The following is a 20,956-nucleotide window of genomic DNA, read 5'->3' on the forward strand; positions in this document are numbered from 1 at the left end:
TGTGACCTCGATGACCTGAGCCGAAATCAAGCGTCACTTAACTGGCCAAGCCACCCAGGTGCCCCTCAGAGAGAGTCTTCACAAATCATGTTCATGATAGGCAAATTCAGTGTTGTTAACATGACACATCTCCCCAAACTTGTCAGTAGATTCAGTGCCATCTGAATCAGAATCCCGGTTGTAGATTTTTAAAACCGTTTCCAACGTTAGAATAGCTTGCACACTTAGGGAGAAAAAGTCAAAGATTCCTCACCCCCTTCCGCTCATTCCAAAAATTGACCCAAAGGGCCATCGCGATTAGAGAACGACATTGGCGACAGAACAGACCCATAGGTAAATGGAACAGAATTGAGGGCCTGAAAATAGACCCATTCAAATACAGTCACCTGAGCTTGGCCTTCGGAGCACAGCCGTGCGGGGGGGGGGGGGGGGGGGGGGGGGGGGGGCGGATTCTTTTCAGTAACAGCTGTAGCGACTGTTCCGCTGCATGGAGAAATGAACAGAAAACCCACCACACGCTAGAACTTACATAAACTTAAAAGCAAAATGCAAACTTAAAAAATTCTGGAATAAGAAAATACCTACTTGAACTTGGGCATAGAGGTAAGTTTTTGTATACAACACCAAAAGCATGATCCATGAAAGAGAAACATCGATAATGGTGAGTTTCATCAAAATTACAATGTTACTCTGCAGAAGATTCTGCTAAGAGAATGGAAAGGCTTCTGCAGACAAGGAGATCTTTGCATAACAGATACCAGAAGAAAGGATTTGTATGGAAAATATGGTAAAGACTCATAACATCTAAAAAGAAGAAAATTTAAAAAATAAAAATGAGTAGAGTTCTGAGGAGAGATACCAATACAGAACTTAGATAGCAAATTAATATACAGAAACATCCTCAACACCACTCACTTTTAGGGAAAAGCAAATTGAGTGAGTTACCACTTACTACTGCACATTAAGATGATGCTAAAATTTAGAAAAGTTCACAAAACATTCTGCTGACCAGCCTGAGGAACCACGAGGACCTGTGGTGGGAAGGAATGTGACACAGATACTTTAGAAGACAGTCTGGCAGGTTTCTTACAATGCAAACATGGTCTCGTCTCATAATAATTGTATTTCCAGATATTTATCCATCTGGACTGAAAACTTATACCCACACCATAACAGCACACCAATATTCATAGCAACTTTATCATGATGGCCCCAAACTGGAAGGAGCCGACACGTCCTTCAGTGGGTGAATATATGACCAAAACGTACAACCGTGAAATGGAATAGTATCTAGTGATGAAAAAACAATGAAGTATGAAGCCACATGAAGACACGGATGAAGGTTACATGCATATTTGTCAGTAGAAGAAGCCAGTCTGAAAATGACCATTACTGTATTATCTCTTTGTGTATGACCTTGGAGAAGATGCAAAACTATAGAAATGCTAAACAGATGAGTAGATTCCCGGGATCTGTGAAAGGAGAAGATTGAATAAGTGAAACGTTCTAAATGACTCTTTAATGGTGGTTACCTGCCCCTATGCATTTGTCAAATCCCTTACGATTTTACAGCAAAAATGGGGAGTCTTAACGAGTTTAAATTTGAAAATAATCCTTTGGGAACTAGCTTAATCCCAAGATGGAATAAGAATGTTACAGAATGAATTTACTAAAAAGTATGAAACAAAGAAACTGTAGGTGGTGGAAGGATGGGGCTGGCCTAAGTAACTTGGAATGAGTGGAGTCTGTAAGACCAAAACCAAAAGGAATTGTTACATAAACAGTGTACTCAACTTGATAAAGTTCTTTCCCAGGGAGGTACTAGTTAACAATTCTGAAACCACTATACACATGAACTGGAATTTAACAATTAAAAAAGGATGGCGGATAGCAGGAGCCAGGTACCTCACTTTTAGGGTAGGAAGTTAGAGATAAGCATGGAAAGGAGGTTAGAATAATCCATGTTGGATACATCACTATGAACTAGTGCTTAGCTTAGCACAGATACAGATGGCTTTCATAAACAATATTTATAGTTGGGTGTATATTCGTAGGTTAGCGCGTGCACACACACAGTTCCTTGCACTGTCCACTGAGAGGGTCAAGAAGCAATGGCACTTCGTAGCAACAAGCACATTTAGCTCTAGAACCTGGGTTTAATACTGGTCTCCAATAGGATGAACCAGGGCTCCTCAGAGAAATGGCTGATATTAGGACTGGGCAGGAAATGTACAGACAATCCTGAAGAACCTTGAGTGTCTAAAAAGGAAGTTAGTTAAGAAAACAAAAAATAAAGATGAGGTTAAGCGAAAGGAAAACAAGAGCCAAATTAAAGATCTCCTAATGCCAAAGTTGAAATACTTTGGACAACAAAATAAAGTAGAATTGAATTCTGATTCAAAGTATAAAATCTATAGATATGAATTGATGTGTATACATGAATGGGAAAGAATAGATAGTACTCATACCAAGAGAAAAAAAACAAAGTAACTGATTCATAACTTTGTTCTTCAAGGAGATGGAACATAACTCCCCATTCCTTAAATGTGGGCTGTATACAGTGACTTCCTTCCAAAGAGTATGAATAGTAAGGACAGGAAAACAAGTAAATTCACAGTGGAGAAATCTGACAGCACTATTAAGTCATTTTGAAAGCATAGAGCCTTGATAAAGAAGTAATGAAAATGGCTATTTACCTCTGTTATCTTCCTCTCAATACCAAAAACCACAGACATTCTAATCATGGGGGGAAAAAAATCAGATAAACCTGAATGGTAGTTCTAAAGACTGTCAAAGTCATCAAAAACCAAAATCTAAGAAAATGTCATAGCCAAGAGGATCCTAAGGAGACATGATGAATAAATATGATGTGGTATACTAGATGGGAGTCTGAACAGTAAAGATAAACCTACAGAAGTCGGAATGACGTATCGACTTTAGTTGATGACATATTAATTCATAAATTGAGTCAAAAATGGCATAGTGGTGCAAGATGATAAGAGAGGGAACTGGGTCTTAGGTATATGGGAAATATCTTTATATTTTTGCAAATTTTCTGTAAATTTATTCTGAATACAATCTATTCCAAAATTAAAAGTTTATTAAAAACACCATTATAATTTTCTAACACTTACTTACATGTTTGATTATTCCTACTATTAATAACTCATAATTGACAGTGTACTAGTCATATTCTCTATTTTTTTAATTTGGAAGAATTTTGACATAGATGGGTAAATAGAACTAATATATGATTGTGTATTGCATATGTTTGTGTGTGTGTGTGTGGTTCTGGTATAGTTGAGTTTATGTGTCTTACTCTCTAAAAATAGCTTTTCTAAGAGGGTCAGCATTCAGATTTTAAAATTCTCTGTCATATCTTGTCTCAACATTTCCAAAGGCTGATTTCATAGCACTTCTAATGGTGAATTGATTCACTGTAATTGGCTTCCTTACTCCAAAGGATTCTTGTTCTTGTGTGTTTCCATACACACTTTTAGCACAGTCAAATCTATCCAACTATCCAACTAAGAAACTTGTTAAGGTTTGTAAGAGTGTAAACAGAGTGTAGCACCATGAAGATCTGATAGCTTTTCGTAGTGCTTACCCAAACAGGAGAGTTTTAAAAACATTTCATCTGAGTTTCGTAGATGGTGGTTTGTAGAGTAACAAAAAGTAAAAATGGCAGACTATTTTGTAAAAGCTTTCAGATGCTGTTATTTTTGGGGGGGAAAGAAATACCTCATAATCGTTATTGGAGGCCCAACCCTAGAAATGGTTGTAACTATAGTTGGCCTTACAAGCTATTAAGTAGGCAAAAAGATTTGCCTATTAAGTAGGCAAAAAGATTTGCCTGTTATGTTTAACAAAATTCAAATGGAATTTCTAATGAGGAAATCACAGTAGGCCTCAAATACTGTTAAGAACATGTGAAGCACGGGCACCTGGGTGACTCAGTCAGTTGAGTGTCCGACTTCAGCTCGGGTCATGATCTCAAAGTGCGTGGGTTGGAGCCCCGCCTCAGGCTCTGTGCTGCCAGCTCAGAGCCTGGAGCCTGCTTCCGATTCTGCCCCTCCTCCACTCACACTGTCTCTCTCTCTCTCTCTCTCTCTCTCAAAAATAATCAAACATTAAAAAGATATAAAAAAAAGGACACAGGAAGCAAAATACATTTCATGCTTTTCCATTCTGCAACAGAAGTCATTCATTATGAACAACATACTAGATTATAAGGTATATTCCTATAATCATAAAATATCAACAGTCAAAATAGTTTATTGACTTTATTGATATGAAAGAAAAGCTGGAAATGTTCTTATTATGAAGAAGTTAATGAAAGATGGTTTTGATATAAAAGCCTACCTGGCATGAGCCATGACAACGGAGCAACTCTGGCCTGTCTCCCCACACCCCATGGTTATGGGAGATCTGTGCTCTGCTCAGCTCATTATTTGTATGCAAAATTTATTCTGTGCATTTAAGTAAGGTAGTGTTTTTAAATAGTGTACAAACAAAAGGTCCCCATTTTTTGTGTGTGAAATCGGTGAGCAGGTGGGATGTTCTCATGGGTTTGAAGACTACTTGACAAACACACAAGATTGGGGATCAAGCCAAATGCAGTCAGGGTGCTTCCTTCACAGATTAATGGTATCGATCAAATTAGTGACATGTATCAAATGTGTATGTTCAGAATACCATACTACAGTGATTAGTTGCGTAGAACTTTATAATTAGCATAATGTGTTGCTTTAGCATGGTATTAGCGTGGTATTTTGAACAATGTGGAGACATTTAAGAAAGCTTTCCAAGGAAACATCTCAATTTTTAAAAATATATATTCATGGAGTTCTTCTAGACCAGCCATGTTTGTAAATGCGTTACATGATTTAACTCATTCTGTTCTCAAAAAAGCCTATGAAATATTACCCACAATTAGTAAATGGTTAAATGATTTACTCAAAGCCCCACAGCTCCTAAATGGTAGACGTGGTCTTCAGACAATGTCTGGTTCTAAATATGTTCCTGTAACCTCTGCCTTGTACTGCTGCTTCTCAAGCTAAGATCTGGATGTAACACCCACCAGACTCTGAAGTCAGAAATAATTCTGTGTTCATCTCTGCATCCTGAGCTCTCAGACCAATGCCTGGTATGTTTCATGTACACGGTTTTGATGAGTAAATGAACACTCAAGGAGAATTCTCCAGAGAAGGGATACACTGAAATAAAGCCTGTACTAGAGACATGAAAGCCAAGTATTGTGAAAGGTCTCCGGGTCCAGGACCTAACTTGGGCTGATAGAATTAAGACCGGCTTTATGGAGTGACATGTGAGCAGTGTTTGAAAGGTATTAACCACAAGAATATTTGTGTAATGTGGAAAACAGCCTTGCCAAAGCTCTGAGTCTTGAATTGAGTTCTCCTGCTGGGTGTTAGTAAAATATACCAGGAGAAAACAATGTTAAGTTCCTCTGGGAGTTTGTATTCTAGTTTTGGAAATGGAGGTAACTAAAATATGGAGTAGGTTTAGGGTTCTAAATTTTTGTCCTGGGAAAACAAAAAACAAAAATCCAAAACCGCGGCAGCAGGGTATTTCCCGTAATTCTTTCTTATAGGCTATAGATTAAGCTTTCCCCAGAGAAATGCACGCTAATAACTTTTTATGTTGTAGTGTGTCTAGAAAATAAAGGTAGGGGTATTTAAATATGTTATACCATGATGATGTGTGTTGTCTCTAAACACAAGGCAGTTAGTTGGGGTCTTCAGGAAGTAATAAAATGAAACTGAATCCTTGAGGATAAATTGTTGGTTATTCGGAATTTGGACACAACAGATAGCATTCCTTCTACATATTTGCCTAATGTTAGTAAGATTTTTTAGAGAGTAGAGGTAAGTTAAAATCTTCAAATGCCAGGGGAAACAGAACTGGACTAGGAAAACAAAAATTGCAAAATTAAGTTGGAGAATGAGCTATTGATAGTTCAAATAATTGGGGGGATGCTTCGTGAAGAACAAAAGCTATTTGATTTCAGTAAAACAGCAGTGTGATGTTCTAACTTGCCCACCTACTTTGCCATACTCCCCAGCTTTGTGGCAGCCGTGAGTGGCCCACGTTCCCGACGCAGCCTTCTGGTGCCAGGGCAACGCAAACGTCGTTCTCAGGGAATCGTAGTTGTGCGTTCAGACCCGTCTGGGGGCTCCAGGAGGGACGGGCTCTCCTTTTGCGACGGCCTTAGAACTTTCTGGGGGCTGAAGGACCCTCCTGGCTGGCAATGTCAAGAGCATCTCAATGAAATCTACTAGCTGCACTTGCAGGGATTGAGCACAGGGGCGGGAGGCAGGCGGACCAGGGAGCCCCCGAGGGAGGAAGCTGGGAGATAAGCCTGCCGAGCGCCGCGGCATCTGAAGGCCACGCTGATGCCTGCGGTTGGACACGTGCTGGGAAAACGTGTGAGGGCACCACGCGAGTCCACCGTCAGCACTGGAGCAGGTGCAGGAAAGGGTGGGACAGGGCCGACGTCCTGCCCGAGCCCTGGAGGAGAGGGCCTACAGAGTCAGTCTGCTGTGACTGGCGCCACACCGGGGTGTTTTGGCTGCAGTTGTTGAAGGAGATCGGTCTTAAGTCACGAGGTGACCCCTGAGCTGACGGAACAGACTTCAGGGCCACACACGCCGAACAGCCGTTACAAAGAGTTGAGAAAATCACTGAACAAGCGACATAACAACAGACCCTGGGACGGTAGGAGAATCTGGTTTCTGAGGACAGCTTCTAATATTCAAAATATCCAGTATGCGGCAAAAAATTATGAGTCATGTGAAGAAATCAGAAGGTATACCCCACCCTCCGGAAAAGAGGATCAGACAGATGCGGTCTCTGAGGAAGCACAGACCGTGCACGTGCTGGACAGAAGCTTCAGAACAGGTGTCTCCGTGAGGCTCAAAGGATTGAAGGAAACCAGAAGAATGTTATTTCACCAAGTTGGGAGTTTCAATAAGGAGACAGAAGTTACAGGACGGAATCAAATAGAAGTTCTGGAGCCAAAGAGCACAATTCCGAAGAGTACAATGACGAAAGGCTCCAACCCTGGATTTGAGCAGGCGAAAGAAATAACCAGTGAACACGAAGAAAAATCAGTTGAAATTATCACCTCATTTATAAATGAGCCAAAGATGGTCTCCGTATTTTTTACTTCTTTGCAGCAGACCAGGCCCATGAGCTTAAAAACCCACCAGTGCCAAACTCGCATTTTTACACCCAATTACTGTAAACAGCTCGGATTAGCAGATTTTTAACCATTCAGAGCCTGCGTGCTGTGCATACTGACATTGCACCTGCTAGCCACTAGCCATAAAGGTAAACCGTGGACCGTCCAGTGCTCTCAGTGCTGCTAGCCCCCCGCAGATGTGACCCGGGGACTCCCCGTGTGCGAACGAGACTTCATCTGGACGCGAAGATGGCTCTCCCCCCGCCCTGCCCGGAGCTCTGTTGCCAGCCTCCCCTTCTGGGTGGTGGCCCCACGCTGTTTTCCTCTGGAAGGAGTCAACTTGTGAGGGACTTCCCCTTACAGCAAGTTGTCAACGTGCCACCCCAGACAAAGCTAGTTGTGTCACTCCATCACCTTGTAGTCATAGATTTCCTTTATCTGCCCTGAAGTCCCTTGATCTCAGTACAGCGGCCCAGCACACTTCCATCCATAGGTCGGTGGAGATAAGCCCCTTGGAACATGAGATCCTCTCAGAAGGGGGTGTGTGCGTCATCTTAGGGGTCCCAACTCTAGCACAGGCCCCACCCCCAGGAGGCACAGGATGGATCCCTTCCTTCCTGGAGACACACGGGCAGAGGGTGTGTGATTTTTAAGAATGGTTATGAAATATTTCAATATAAAAATAGGGCAGAGGGGTAAATTCACATCTCTGCTTATGCAATGTTACTGGCAAATACAAAATACCTATTACCTGTAATAACAACTTGATATATGCAGAACCGAGTTCTTAGTCTTTTCAGTAAGTCTGAAGATGAAAGCAGTAAGCTTAATTCTGCCTTAGAACTGATGAGTCACAGGTTCAGTAACAAGATCTCACTGGCTGTGACAGTGGAAATTAAAACCCATGAGGTTTGTCTCCAGGGTCTGAATTTCTAATCACTAATTGGTCCCCTTCATACCTCCCTGGGTCCCTGCCTGATCACAGACCTGCCTCTCCAGCCTGGGTGCCAAGATGTTGGACATTGATTGCTTATTGTCCTCGCGCATGACTCACCCTGGCTGCAGGGTAAAATCACTGGTGGGTAATTTTTAAAAATGATCTGGGGTGCCCGGGTGGCTCCACTGGTTGGGCGTCTGACTTTGGCTCAAGTCACGATCTCATGGTTTGTGAGTTTGAGCCCCGCATCAGGTTCTATTCTGACAGCCCGGAGCCTGGAGCCTGCTTTGGATTCTGTGTCTCCCTCCCTCTCTCTCTGCTCTTCCCCCGCTCATGCTGCCTCTCTCCCTGTCTCTCAAAAAAATTTTTTTAACGATCAGTTCCACCCAGAGATGTGCTCATTTAATTGGTCCCAGGCTAAGATTTTAGGATTCTGGCAGCTTGGGAAGAGAACATCCCCCCCTTGAGGTTTAGGTCCAGTATGAGGGTTTGTTGAAGGGCAGAGCATTTCCAGGGCCTGGGACCAAAGCTGGGGAGACGGCCCCTGTGAGAACTTTCATTTTGTTTGGAGAAGAGTACGTTACATTTATGCCAAAGTCTTCTGTGATGTCTGACAGGTTAGGGGATTTTAGGGTACTAGTTTTCTTTGCAGGACTGCTTGGGGGTGCACGGCCGTGGCTCTGGAGCGCAGGTAGGCACGTAACTCAGGACTCACTTGAGCAGATGTTAGGTATGGTTGTGGGATGAACTCCTACCCCCAAAGAAGCTTCCTGGAAAAACTCCAAGGAATGTCGTTGGTCTGGAAAGACCACTGCCGGTTTCCCTGGCCCCATGTGGTCGCCTGAGGGCACAGGCAGGAGACAACCCTGCAGCTTACACTAATGTCCAGCAGGGTCCTGCCGGGCCGGGCTGAGCGTCCCTGCTGTGTGCCACCAGGGCGCAGGAGGCAGCTGACGGTGACACGTTGGAAAGAGCGGACCTGATCTGTGTGGAAGAAACTGCTGGAGAAAGGGGGAGACACGGAGTCCTGCTGAGTTTCACTCACGTACCGAGGAGCGCAGGCTCGAGCCCCTGTTTACAACCACGCAGAGAAAACTAGAACTTCACCAACATTAGATTTTTCAGCAACAGGGTTTATTGCTTAAATATTTACAAGTAATAATCTATTGAAAAAATTTAATTTCTTACAAACTTCTGCATTCAGTATTCCCGGATCACCTTACTATTTTGCACTTACATGCCACATTTCCCCATAAATAGTTATTTTCTCAAAATCCTGAAATATTTGCTAAATTCTACGTCAAAGGCTCTTTTAGAGGTTGTTTGTCCCCGACTTAGTTTTCTGATGTGAAATCTAGCTGAAGTTACCTCCACTTTGGTTTCACGACTGATGTCTCCTTAGGGTAAGAACTTTAACGTTGGCTAAGAAGTGAGTGACCACTGGAGTCTCCTCTGCTGGTGACACTGCTCTGTAGGGTCTGTGTCCTCACATGCGCCACGGGGCTTCTCTGTGAGCCAGGCGGTTCCCGTGCGTCTTCACCGCGGTGTGACTTTTGGTGTTCCTCAAGAGCGTTCTCCTCTTCCATCTGGGGCGAGCGTCTACTCAGACCTCACTGAGCTTTCTTGGGCACAGGCCCGGTGCCTGCTGAGCGGCGTGCACGGTGATTACCGACCTCGGGCTTCTCCCGCGTGGAGGTGCCGAGGCCGAGAGCCGTGGCCGCAAACCTGTCCCTTCCTCGCATTTACAGAGTGAGTGCGCTCATGTCGCCTGTGGTCGGAGCACTGACCGAAGGTCTTGCCGCGTGGATGGCACATGGTGGATTTCTCCCAGAGAAGTTTGCGTGAGTCTGACGAATGAGACCGAACGACGTGCGAGTCCTGTGGCGCGTTTCAGTGTTAAACCGCTGTGGTGGACGTGGTGCCCGCCTTCGTGACAGTCGTGCCACGCGGGTCATGTGAGGTCAGGACATTTGCCGAAGGCATTCCTAATTTTCTCTCCATTGTGGGTGCCCTCGTGTCGTCTCAGGGCAGAACACTGACTGAAGGCTTTCCCACAGAGGGTGGCACTCGTACGGTTTCTCCCCCGTGTGCGTTCTCTCGTGCCGTCTGAGGGCAGAGCATTTACTGAAGGCTTTCCCACAGAGGTGGCACTCGTACGGGTTGCTCCCCCGTGTGCGTTCTCTCGTGCTGTCTGAGGTTGGAGGACTGGCTGAAGGCTTTCCCACACAGGTGACACTCGTACGGTTTCTCTCCAGTGTGAGTCAGATTGTGTTTTCTAAGGTCAGAGCTTTGAATGAAGGCATTCCCACAGAGACGGCATTCGTAGGGCTTCTCTCCGGTGTGAGTCATCTCGTGTCTCCTCAGGCTGGAGCAATTGCTAAAGGCTTGCCCACACAGATGGCACTCACATGATTTACCTCTAGTGTGAAGGTGCTTGTGTTGATTAAGGTACGACTCACTAACGGATTTTTGACACTGTTTACTGACACAGGGGGTCTTTTCTGTGGGAGTCAACAGACGCCGAGTCACCATGAAGCTGCGAGTGAAATCTTCTTCCAAGTCACTGCATTCAAAGGGATCCTCTGGCAAAGGAGACTTCTGCTTTGGGGAAAGAGGTGGAAGGTTGGTAAAGCTTTGTCTATGTCCATACGTTCCCTTCTCTATAGGAATAGAAATCGTTCAGTGATGTCCTCCAATCAAAATTCAGTATTACTTGCATACACATGATGGGTTACTCCCTGCATACATGAAGATTTTCCCTTTTGTAGCATCCCAACCGCAGAGATTATCACCTGATTTTGGAGACCTTAACATGTTTCAAAGACTACAGTTAATGTTTAAAAAACCTTTTCTTAAAGATCTCAGGTTATGGATTTGAGCTCAGATTCATTAAAGCTTTGCTCAAAAAAAAGGCTTAATCCCAACTTAATGTAAATTAGGCTACTGTGCTCAATTACTAACATCCTATTTCCAGGTCTTTGAGTGAGCTGGGTGACTACCCCTGGAACTCACCTCTGGCGTGACCATAGATGTGTCCTTGCTGCTGATACGCTGTGGGGGCTATCATGTCTTGTTCTTTAAGGGCACTTTCCCCACCTAAAACAATTGAAAAAAACACAAATATTTCGAATGGCATTAGGAGAATGAAAATGTTGAAAAGCACCAAGACCCATGGGACTTTGATGGGGACAAATAAATCAAGGGAAGGAATACTCCAGGAATACTAGGTAATTGGCAAGTGAAGATTTCAAATTGAATTATAAAAAAATTCTAAGGGAGAGAAGTTGGGTAGGCAGTGTGAGTTACTGCGTGAAAATTTAACTGTGATAAGCACATGAATATGCTCTCCCTAAAGCCAAAAAAAAGACAGTGGCAGGAGGAAACATGAACCATGCCTGTCACATGCGAGGAATAATGGTAACTGAAGAATTCTGCCCCAGTGTCCTTCCTCGCATTTTAGGAAGCATCCCTCACTGGACAAGACCTTCAGCCGGCATTTCCAGGAACATGCTCCCTACTGAATAGGCACGTGGCCTACTAAGCACAGGTCCCTGCGGCTCACCTGGACCCTGGCTTTGGAGAGATCCACTTCCTTCAGCCCACAGCTCTTCTCCCTGCTCCAGCTGGAAAATCACATCTGACTGGCAATGTTGGTACCCTGGTCATTGAAAAAAGGTACATGGATTTTGAATTCTGTGCTGATAAAAGTCCTCTCCTTCCCCGAAGCTAGTAATTATCATCAAGTCCAGGACAGGCTACTGAGGAAGGACAAGGACAACACTGAAGTTCACCCCAGGCACCACTTGAATAGAAAAGAACACTGACATCCAGACAGTGTGTTCACAACAGTGAAGACCTCTGGATGCTGATGTCCATGCCCAAGCTCAAAGAACGCCAAACAGTCAGTCTGCATTACACGCTGAATATCTCCAGAGTGGGTTGAATATTATTTTCAAACAGACACCAACAAACATAAGCTCTACAAGAATAACCAGTTCTATTGTTGTCATTAGTCTGCTTTCAACTCTTGCCACAGTGACTAGAGCAGAATAATTATTTAGAAAATGTTTAATCAGCTTATTTCTACATTCAGAAATACCGAGTTCCCAGTTCTCTTTGTGTTAGAGACTGAGTAGCAACAAAAACATTAAAGTGTGGCTAAGATTACATTCTAGTGGGGTGACAAACTAGATGGAGCAAAATACAAAGAAATAACTTATTTTTCCAGGAAGGTCTATGAAAGATTCAGGGAAGAGTGTGGAGTGGGTATGTCGAAGCTATTCCAGATTCCTGTGGACGGATGGACTGACTACCTCCCGACCCACCCATCTGTATACGTATACATGCATACAGATACACACGTACTGGCAGACTCACCCAGGGAGACCAGATGACGTATATTTTCCAGCATCACATCTCTGAACAGTTTTCGCTGGGATGCGTCCAGTAGGGCCCACTCTTCCTGGGTGAAGTCTACAGCTACATCTTCAAATGTCACTGATTCCTGAAACATCATGGATATTCCGGTTTAGACCGAGCACTCCCAACAGGCGATCCAGAGTAGGAGGGTTGAGCTGACAGCTCTGAGGAGGGGGCGGAGGCGCCGGGTGTGTCGAAAGATCAAACTGAACGTGGGGTTCCGTCAGCTCATTCTCAGTACTGAATGGGCAGCTGCCTTTCAGATTCATCACAGAGATACATCCAGTCTGAAGCAATAAAACTTCTTTATAAGGGGGGTATCACGTGAAGCGTGATATAGTATTACCTGGAACTTTAAAAAAAACAACAACAACTGGTATTTCTAGGGCTCCTGGCTGGCTCAGTCAGTACAGCAGGTGACTCTTGACCTCTGGATTGTGAGTTTCAAGCCCCACACTGGGTGTGAAGCCTACTTACAAAAGTAAATACGTAAAATAAAGACAAGTCTAAAATAAAACTGGTAATGATGGTTTCTGATATGTGGCACTTGAAAATTAATAACTAAAACTCACTTTCTGGTAATTTCAAGTAACTTTACCGACTCACTGTAAGGCAAACAATAACCGTGACTTGTCTCTTTAAACCATGACGCCATTCCCATAGGTAAACGTTAATAAACTGTTACGAGTACTGGAAGACCTGATAAACTAATGTACGAAGTTTCTTCCTAATAAACGTGTATAAAATATAAGCCATTTGCCTATTACTCCTTACATTGTCCCAAGAACCTTGAAACCATCTCTAGCATTCTTCAAAATGAACAGGTTTCATAAAGAACTGGTAAAAATAGTGTCGTCTCGCTCATCTCTATGGGACGCAGATGTTCATAATAAAGGACAAGGTCAGAAGGCTCCGCAGCAAAGCAGGGGACCTCTGAGACGGCTGTGCTGGGGACAGTCCTGGCCCTGACGGTCCTGTGCCACGAGGACTCCCAATCCAATCTTCTCTGGGACCTCAGACACAGTTATCACTGTCTCTATCTGGTCCTTCTGCTAAAGGATAACAGAAGTCTCTTGACCTGGTTTTGGTTTATTTAATTCGTAAAAAGTTTCTGCAGGATCTTAAATTGTACTCTACTCCCTTGTCCTGAGTATATAGCCACAGTTATGGAAATAATACTCCCTATACACTATTGCAGCTAAGAAATATTTTCTTAAAAGGTTAATTACAGTAAGGCAAAATGTGTGACTGGGAACATGAATGATAGTGAAAAGTTAGTTCTCTTTTAAGAAATTTCCAAAAGTACAAATACACTCTATCAAAACTTTAAAACTGGACAGAATGAGTGACCCTTCATGCCTTTTCTGGCCTAAACTTTTCTCGTGCTCCTTTCACACACCAAAGACCCCAACCAGGACCTGTACACTGGACTGTCAGAACCCACCTCCCTATTGGACTACAGTGTTGCCCTCCTGGCTCATCTCTTCATCACAACCCTTTACAAGGACCATTATAGCCAACAGCTTGATTAGTGAGTGAATCAATTCCCGGTAAGGATATGGACTAAGTTAGAGGAAAAAACGTCTTTCTTCTTTTCTGTAAATACATAAGCTTAATGGAGGCGAGAGTAAACTAGTGTGAGGTAGAAAGGTTATTAGTTACTGAGGAGTTCCTGACCCATTAGAACCATCCCGAGTCCTGGGGAGATTTCGCTGGAGCTCGAATCCCTGAATACTTCCTGACTGCACCTGGAATATGCGTGCCAATGGGGAAAATCCCACCCGTCAGATGGCACAAGGGTGTAAGCGGAAAGAGGCGATCCCCACTCACCAGTGGCTGCATTGTCAATACCCAGATGCAGGTGTCTTTCTCTGGGTCACTCGCTCACTGGCAGTCCAAGCACTAAGCAGGCAAAGCTGAGGACAGAGAAAGAAGCCATGAGATGCAGTCCTGCACATAACGTCCAAACTGTCATGAAGCCCCCAAACCTTCACCTGGATGTGACACTCCCCACCCAGCCCCCACCAACCTGCAGCGCGCTCTACAAGAAATGCAGAGGACTTGCCTCCTCTCCCGTGTCTAGAGTTAAGAAGACTGACTACCGTTGCTTAAAAAACAATATCCCCCCCCCCCCCCCCCCGCAAAAAAAAAAAATACAAATATAGATGTCTCAAGAAAAGAACACTGAAAGTATTGAGTGTATATGGGCAATCAGCCCACGGCATCCAGAGTTCTTCAGTTCCCTCTGTGACTCCAAAGCGTGGGGATCCTGGGACTTCGGCCGCATGTCGAGTTTGATTTCCATCTGGGAGGTAAATACTCGACTTTCCCAGATTTTCCTTATTCTCCTACACAAGCAGTGGTTGTCCAGCATCCATGGCAACCTCCTGGAGCCACATTGCCTTTCTGCTCTTCCTCAACTCCACCTCTGCGATCTGCCCCCCCCCACCCAGATGTGGATGTCAAAAACACTAAGTTTATGATAGGATTACTCAATTCAAGGACTTACTCCATTTGGAGAGATCAGTGGCACTCATTCTGCTCCCCTGCATCAGAAAGGATGAGTATAGGAGTCAGAGCGCTCCTGTTATGTACTGTCCCAACCCTCCAGGTCACTCAGTAACTTGGAATGGCTGGGGTTCAGGAGGATATCTAGCTACTCTTTGATTATTTTAGCTAAGCGCTAGCACAAGGCCTTGAAATCCGATTCTAGAGTCTTTCATCAGCTGCACTACCTGCATCACACACACACGCGCGCGTATACGTACATGCACATTTACGTATATACACAAATGTGTGTGAAAGACAGAGAAGGCCATTTATAGACTGTAAGTTTCTCCCCTAAAATACCAGTAATAATTAAATGTATTTCACGGGAAAATGACGACAATGTGTCGTAAGCAAAAACAGGATAACTCACCCATTTGTACCTGGGGTCCAGAAAAAAGAGGGAAAAAAAGGAAATTTGCATCAATGTGACTTCTGCTTGGATATATACATGATCCACTATTTAATCCTCACGATAAACTGTGACTTTAATTGATTTACTCATTTAACAAAAGACCTGAAGGAAGAGGTTCAAAACACTTTCTGTAGTTTAATCTTGCTCTGCCTGTGTCCCATGCTCAAATTCCTTAAGAATCACAACCCCATGCCTGGGTTTAACCTGGAAAATCATGTCGGTTTGACTTAACGAGAAGCCCTCCGCTGTTACTACAACGTCCTCTTCCTACTTTTTCAAGAAACACACCCCACACTCAGGTCTCTGTGCACGGGAACCGGCAGCAGGTGACTTCCGTGCGCCTGCCTTTTCTGTGGCCAAATGTGACCCACGTGGCAAAGAAGCCGATCCCTGCCTAACACCAGCACCACCACCTCCTAGGGCTTTTCAATGTGTCTGGCATCTCTACCTTGGAGAAGTGAATCATTCTTCCACGCTCCATAAATACTTCAAATCTGCAGGCTCTTCAATCTACACGTTCTCCCCTTTCAAAAGACAGGATTCTTCCCTACTACAATTCTGTGTTAGTTTGCTCAGGCTGCTGTAACCAGTAACCCGCCAACCGAGGGGCTTAAACAACAGAAGTGTATTTTCTCATGAATCTGGCCGCTGCACGAGACCAAGGCCTCCTCTCCCTGTGTCTCCACACTCTTGCTTGGCACACGTTGGTGACATCAGTCCCTCTTCTTGCAAAGACACCAGTCAAACGGACTCCGAGCCCGCCCCACTGACCTCATTTTCCCTTAGTTACCACTTGTGAGGCCCAATCTCCAAATACATTCTTAGGGTTGGGACTTCCACATTTGACTTTTGGGAACACAAAATTCAACCTATAATAGAGATGAATTTACATACAGTGACATTCTGCCTCAGTTTTCCCCAAAGTCCTACATTCATGTCCACTGGTTATTTTTTTCTATCAAATTGAAGTCCTATTGCCTCTAAGTCCACTGTGTCCAACTGAATTCCTTCTCCTGTTTTGTTCAGAACTATATTATGAACTCTCCTTTCCCCAAAACATGTCCATCTCTCCACAATCACCTATCTCCTCATTGACGCTCATTATCTCTCTTGTAACTTGAAGCAAAAATCTCGTGGACGGATTTCTCTCCAGCCCCTGGCCTTCCATCCTCCCTTCAGAGCCGAACCGGAAGTGCTGGTGTCCCTCACTCACGTCGTCCCCTCCCTCTGACTTACAAAGACCACCAATGGTTACTTTGTAAGTACACGTGTTAATATCACTGTCTCCATAAATAAATCCTTACATGGAATGAGGAGGAGTTAAACCCTGACCTCCTTTTCTGAACATCTTGCTGCCGTTACCTGACACTTAAGTCTCCTCTACAATCGGTCCTTATCACATGTCCTCTGCAAAGAATTCCTCAATCCTGTCGGAATGTCTCGAGACTTCACGTGAGCTTCTGCTCCTCCTTTTATACCATGTCCTGGTAGGCTCACGCATTTCTTCAAACTGCTCCACATTTTTTTTGTTGCTGTCCCTAAATTGAAAGTAACCAATTTCTTGTCTAGATTCCATTTCTGAATGATCACCTCTGCCTGCAAATGTACATACACCTAAAATGAAATATTCCCAGGACAGTAACTCCACCGCCTCGAAACATCAAATGTATTCCTCCTCTGTCTGAATCTTAGCTAATGGCTCCGTCCTGAGTGTTGGTATTGTAAATGCCTTCATCCATCCGACAAACACACTGCTATTATTTCTAAACTGGCCACTGGTGTCATTCTTCACTTCCACCTCCATCAACGAACGTCCTGCCCCATACTCCTCCTCCTCCTCAGTTTCAGTCTGCATCTCAATTATACAGAGACACTTTCACTAAACTCCAACCAGAGTAAGCCTCTCCCTTGCCCTCCGCCTTGACTTAAACAGAACTACTGCCCTTTCAGGTCACTCATGAAATTGTTGTTATATATTACTTATGCTGTCCTCATCGATGGTCTAAATGCGGAAAAATGCACCTACGAATGGTAGAGTTAGGCAAGTCCCCCTCTGATCGTTACATCTGAATTATGAAGACAGAGAATTCTATGCCCACAGTAAGGAAGCCTCCCCCCAAATGGCCTGTGGTCAGATAAACCATCATTTTTCTGATTATAAAATTCCTCTCTGAAATACAGGAGTCAGTCTTTTCTGGTATAAATTCTCTCCAGTACTTCCCCAGACCCAAACAGATGGAGAAGCTAACAAAGCCAACTCTTTGAGGATGCAGCCACCACACAAAGACCCTCAGAGTTTCTTTCTAGTCTAGACAGATCACTCTTGCGATGGTGATCCATCTTTATAAGCAGTTGACAACGTCATCAGTAACGTAAACCAAAAGACCCTGGCCAGTCTGGATGACAGTCAATATAAATCTAATTGAGGCATGCCTTTTTTTTCTAATTAGGTAAATCATATAGAGGCAGTTAAGGAAAAAAAGATGATGCTTTTTTTTGTTTCTAACCCTTTTTAGACTCATGTTAGGTTCACTGCAAACTGACTATAAGATACAGACAGTTCCCATATACCTCCTGTCCCCACAAAAGAATGGCCTTCCCCACTATCAATATACCACCAGAGTGCTACATTTGTCACAATTGATGAACCTACAGTGATACATCATCATCACCCAAAGTCCTTAGTTTTATACTAGCGTTCACTCTTGGTGTTGTAAATTCTACTGGTTTTGAAAAACATACAATGACATGTATCCACTGTTACAGTATCATCAGATTTTCACTGGCCTAAAAATCCTGTACTCTGCCTATTTATCCCTGCCCACCACCCAATCCCTGGCCACCACTGATTGTTTTAACTGTCTTCATAGTTTTTACCTTTCCAGAATGTCATATAGTTGGGATTATACAGTATGTCTTTTTCAGATTGGTTTCTTTTACTTAGTAACAGGCATTTAAACCTCCTCCATTTTCACTGGCTTAAAAGCTCATTTCTTTTACCACTGAATAATTTCTACAGTTTGGCTATACTACGGTTTAGTTATCCATCACCTACTGAAGGAAGGAACTTGGTTCCTTCCAGTTTTGGCAATTACAATAAAGCCGTTCTAAAACAACCACGTGTAGGTTTTTGTGTGGACCTACGTATTCCAGCTCATTTGGATAAACAAGAAACAGGACTGCTGGATCACATGGTTAAGAGTTTGTTTAGTTTTGTAAAAAAAAAAAACCTCCCACTATCTTCCAAGGAGCTGTACCAGTTTGCATTCCTACCAGCAATGAAGGAGAGTTCCTGTTGCTGTGTATCTTTACCAGCATTTGGTGGTGTTGGTATTTTGGATTTTCCCCTAGAATTCTAATGGCATGCAGTGGTACTCCTCGTTTTTATTTTAATTTGTATTTCCCTAATGACATGATGTTGAGCATACTTTCATATGCTTATTTCTATCTTCTTTGGTGAGATGGCTGTTCAGATCTTTTGATCCCCCCCCTCCTTTTTAACGTTTATTTATTTTGAGAGAGAGACAGAGAGCAACTGGGGGGGAGGGTCAGAGAGAGAGAGAGAGAGACACAGAATCTGAAGCAGCTCCAGTATCTGAGCTGTCAGCACAGAGCCTGATATGGGACTCAAACTCAAGAGCCACGAGATCATGAACTGAGCTGAAATCGGATGCTTAACCGACTGAGCCACCCAGGCACCCCACTTTTGCCAATTTTTGAATGGAGTTGGTCATTTTCTTATTGTTGAGTTTTAGGAATATCTTATATTATGGTTAAGTCCTTTATCAGATGTGTGTTTTGGAAATATTTTCTCCCAGCTTGTGGCTCTGTCTTCTCATTTTCTTCAGTATTGAAGCAGAAGTATTTAATTGTAATCAAGTTCAACTTATCAGTTCTTTCATGGATCATGCCTTTGATGTTGTAGCCAAAATGTCATTGCCAAACCCAAGGTCACCTTGATTTTTTTCCTTTGGGAGTTGTATAGTCTTGTGTTTTATATTTAGATGTTATATATTTTGAGATAAGTTTTTAGGAGTATAATGTCTGTGTCTAGATTTTTTTTTTTTTTTTTTTGGTATATGAATTTCAGTTATTACCTGCCCTCTCACTGTTGAAAATGCTTTTTTTCTCCATTATATTTCTTTGTCAAATATCAGTTGACTGTATTTGTGTGGGTATACTTCTGGGCTCCCTGTTGTGTTTCACTGATACAGTTGTCTGTTTCACCAACAGATTACATAGTTTAATTCGTCATCCTTCTAACGGTCTCAAAAGCAATCTTCATCCATCTTGTGGATTTGGGTTGTTACAGGCAACACTGGAGAGAAGCTAAAGCGAGAGCTGTATGCTGCTCTTGATTTTCAAGAGGACTCATCATGTGACATCTCTCAGGCGGTGAGCATCCTGGTGACCTCCAGATAAATGAAACATTTGAGCTTAAAATACATATTTGGCTACCTAGAGTGTGTATATTTACTGTCAGGAAATAGAAAAACAAATCAGCATAGGTCTCTTCATCAGATTCAGTTGATTGATGCCTAACAACTGTAAAACCCTACAAGCTTCAACGTATTAAGGCTTTCTAGAATAAATAACGTAGCTGCGTTACTTATTTTACTATAAATAGGATGTGCTTTGTTTTTGAAAATAAGTTTCAAAGAAGTAGGACATATCTTAAGAGACACGGAAATCTCGAGATCCAAAAGAACAGATTGTTTTGAAGAAAAAGCATGCAATATACACTTTAAATACAAGCATTTGATTTAGAAAAAATTGTCGTTTTTCATCCTTGTCATCAGTATCACCGGCATTATCATCACCATGAAAGCTAGTGTCCTAAGGCCAAAAGAACGTGAACCAGGTCCTGCTGGAGCCAAACTGTTCAGAGGTCAAGGGCCAAGGCTCTGGTCTCAGCCCGCTGGGGCCCCAGCCAGGCTCCCCCACATGCTGGGTGATGTTTAAATTGAGATGCCCTTTACTCCCTCATAGGACTATTGAGAGGTAAAAATGGGTTAATGAGTGTACGTTTTCACACTGAGTCACTGCTGTAATTACTTGTATGGGGAAGCAGTAAAGGCCAGCTGCAGCTAGGTAGGCAGGAGTACGGGGCGCGGAGGGTTTTGGATCCAATGTGAACCACTCTCCACAGGCTCCCTGAGCCCATGTTTTTACATCTGGCGTCTCCCACGTGTATTTGTCTTTTTCATGGTCTTCACATAGACTGATCTTCTATAGACATAGAGCCCAGTAAATAACAGCGAACTGTTAACACAGAGGAAGCAGTAAAGAAACAAGCTACCTTATATTCTACAAAGTGCTGACAATGCCATGATACCACTTTCTGAGCACAGTTAAAAAAAAATTAATAGCCACAGTGCAGCAGTGAGGAAGACAATAGCCCGACATGAGCACCAAACTTATGGGGCTCCTGACTAAC

At 43.4% G+C, this 20,956-nt stretch overlaps 1 protein-coding gene across 1 annotated transcript in view; it reads right to left on the bottom strand.

Annotated features, from left to right (window-relative positions):
• Positions 1-9,250: 9,250 nt before the first annotated feature.
• LOC115511739 (zinc finger protein 596-like) overlaps positions 9,251-20,956 on the bottom strand; it is a 31,632-nt gene continuing 19,926 nt past the window's right edge. Inside the window, 7 exon segments of the mRNA XM_030312065.1 lie at positions 9,251-10,200; positions 10,202-10,297; positions 10,299-10,798; positions 11,151-11,234; positions 11,701-11,796; positions 12,516-12,642; positions 14,388-14,473. Of these exon segments, the coding sequence (XP_030167925.1) occupies positions 10,090-10,200; positions 10,202-10,297; positions 10,299-10,798; positions 11,151-11,234; positions 11,701-11,796; positions 12,516-12,642; positions 14,388-14,399 (1,026 nt within the window). The 5' untranslated portion in view covers positions 14,400-14,473 and the 3' untranslated portion in view covers positions 9,251-10,089.

Source organism: Lynx canadensis, chromosome B1 (assembly GCF_007474595.2).
Source record: "Lynx canadensis isolate LIC74 chromosome B1, mLynCan4.pri.v2, whole genome shotgun sequence".
Lineage (NCBI taxonomy): Eukaryota > Metazoa > Chordata > Mammalia > Carnivora > Felidae > Lynx > Lynx canadensis.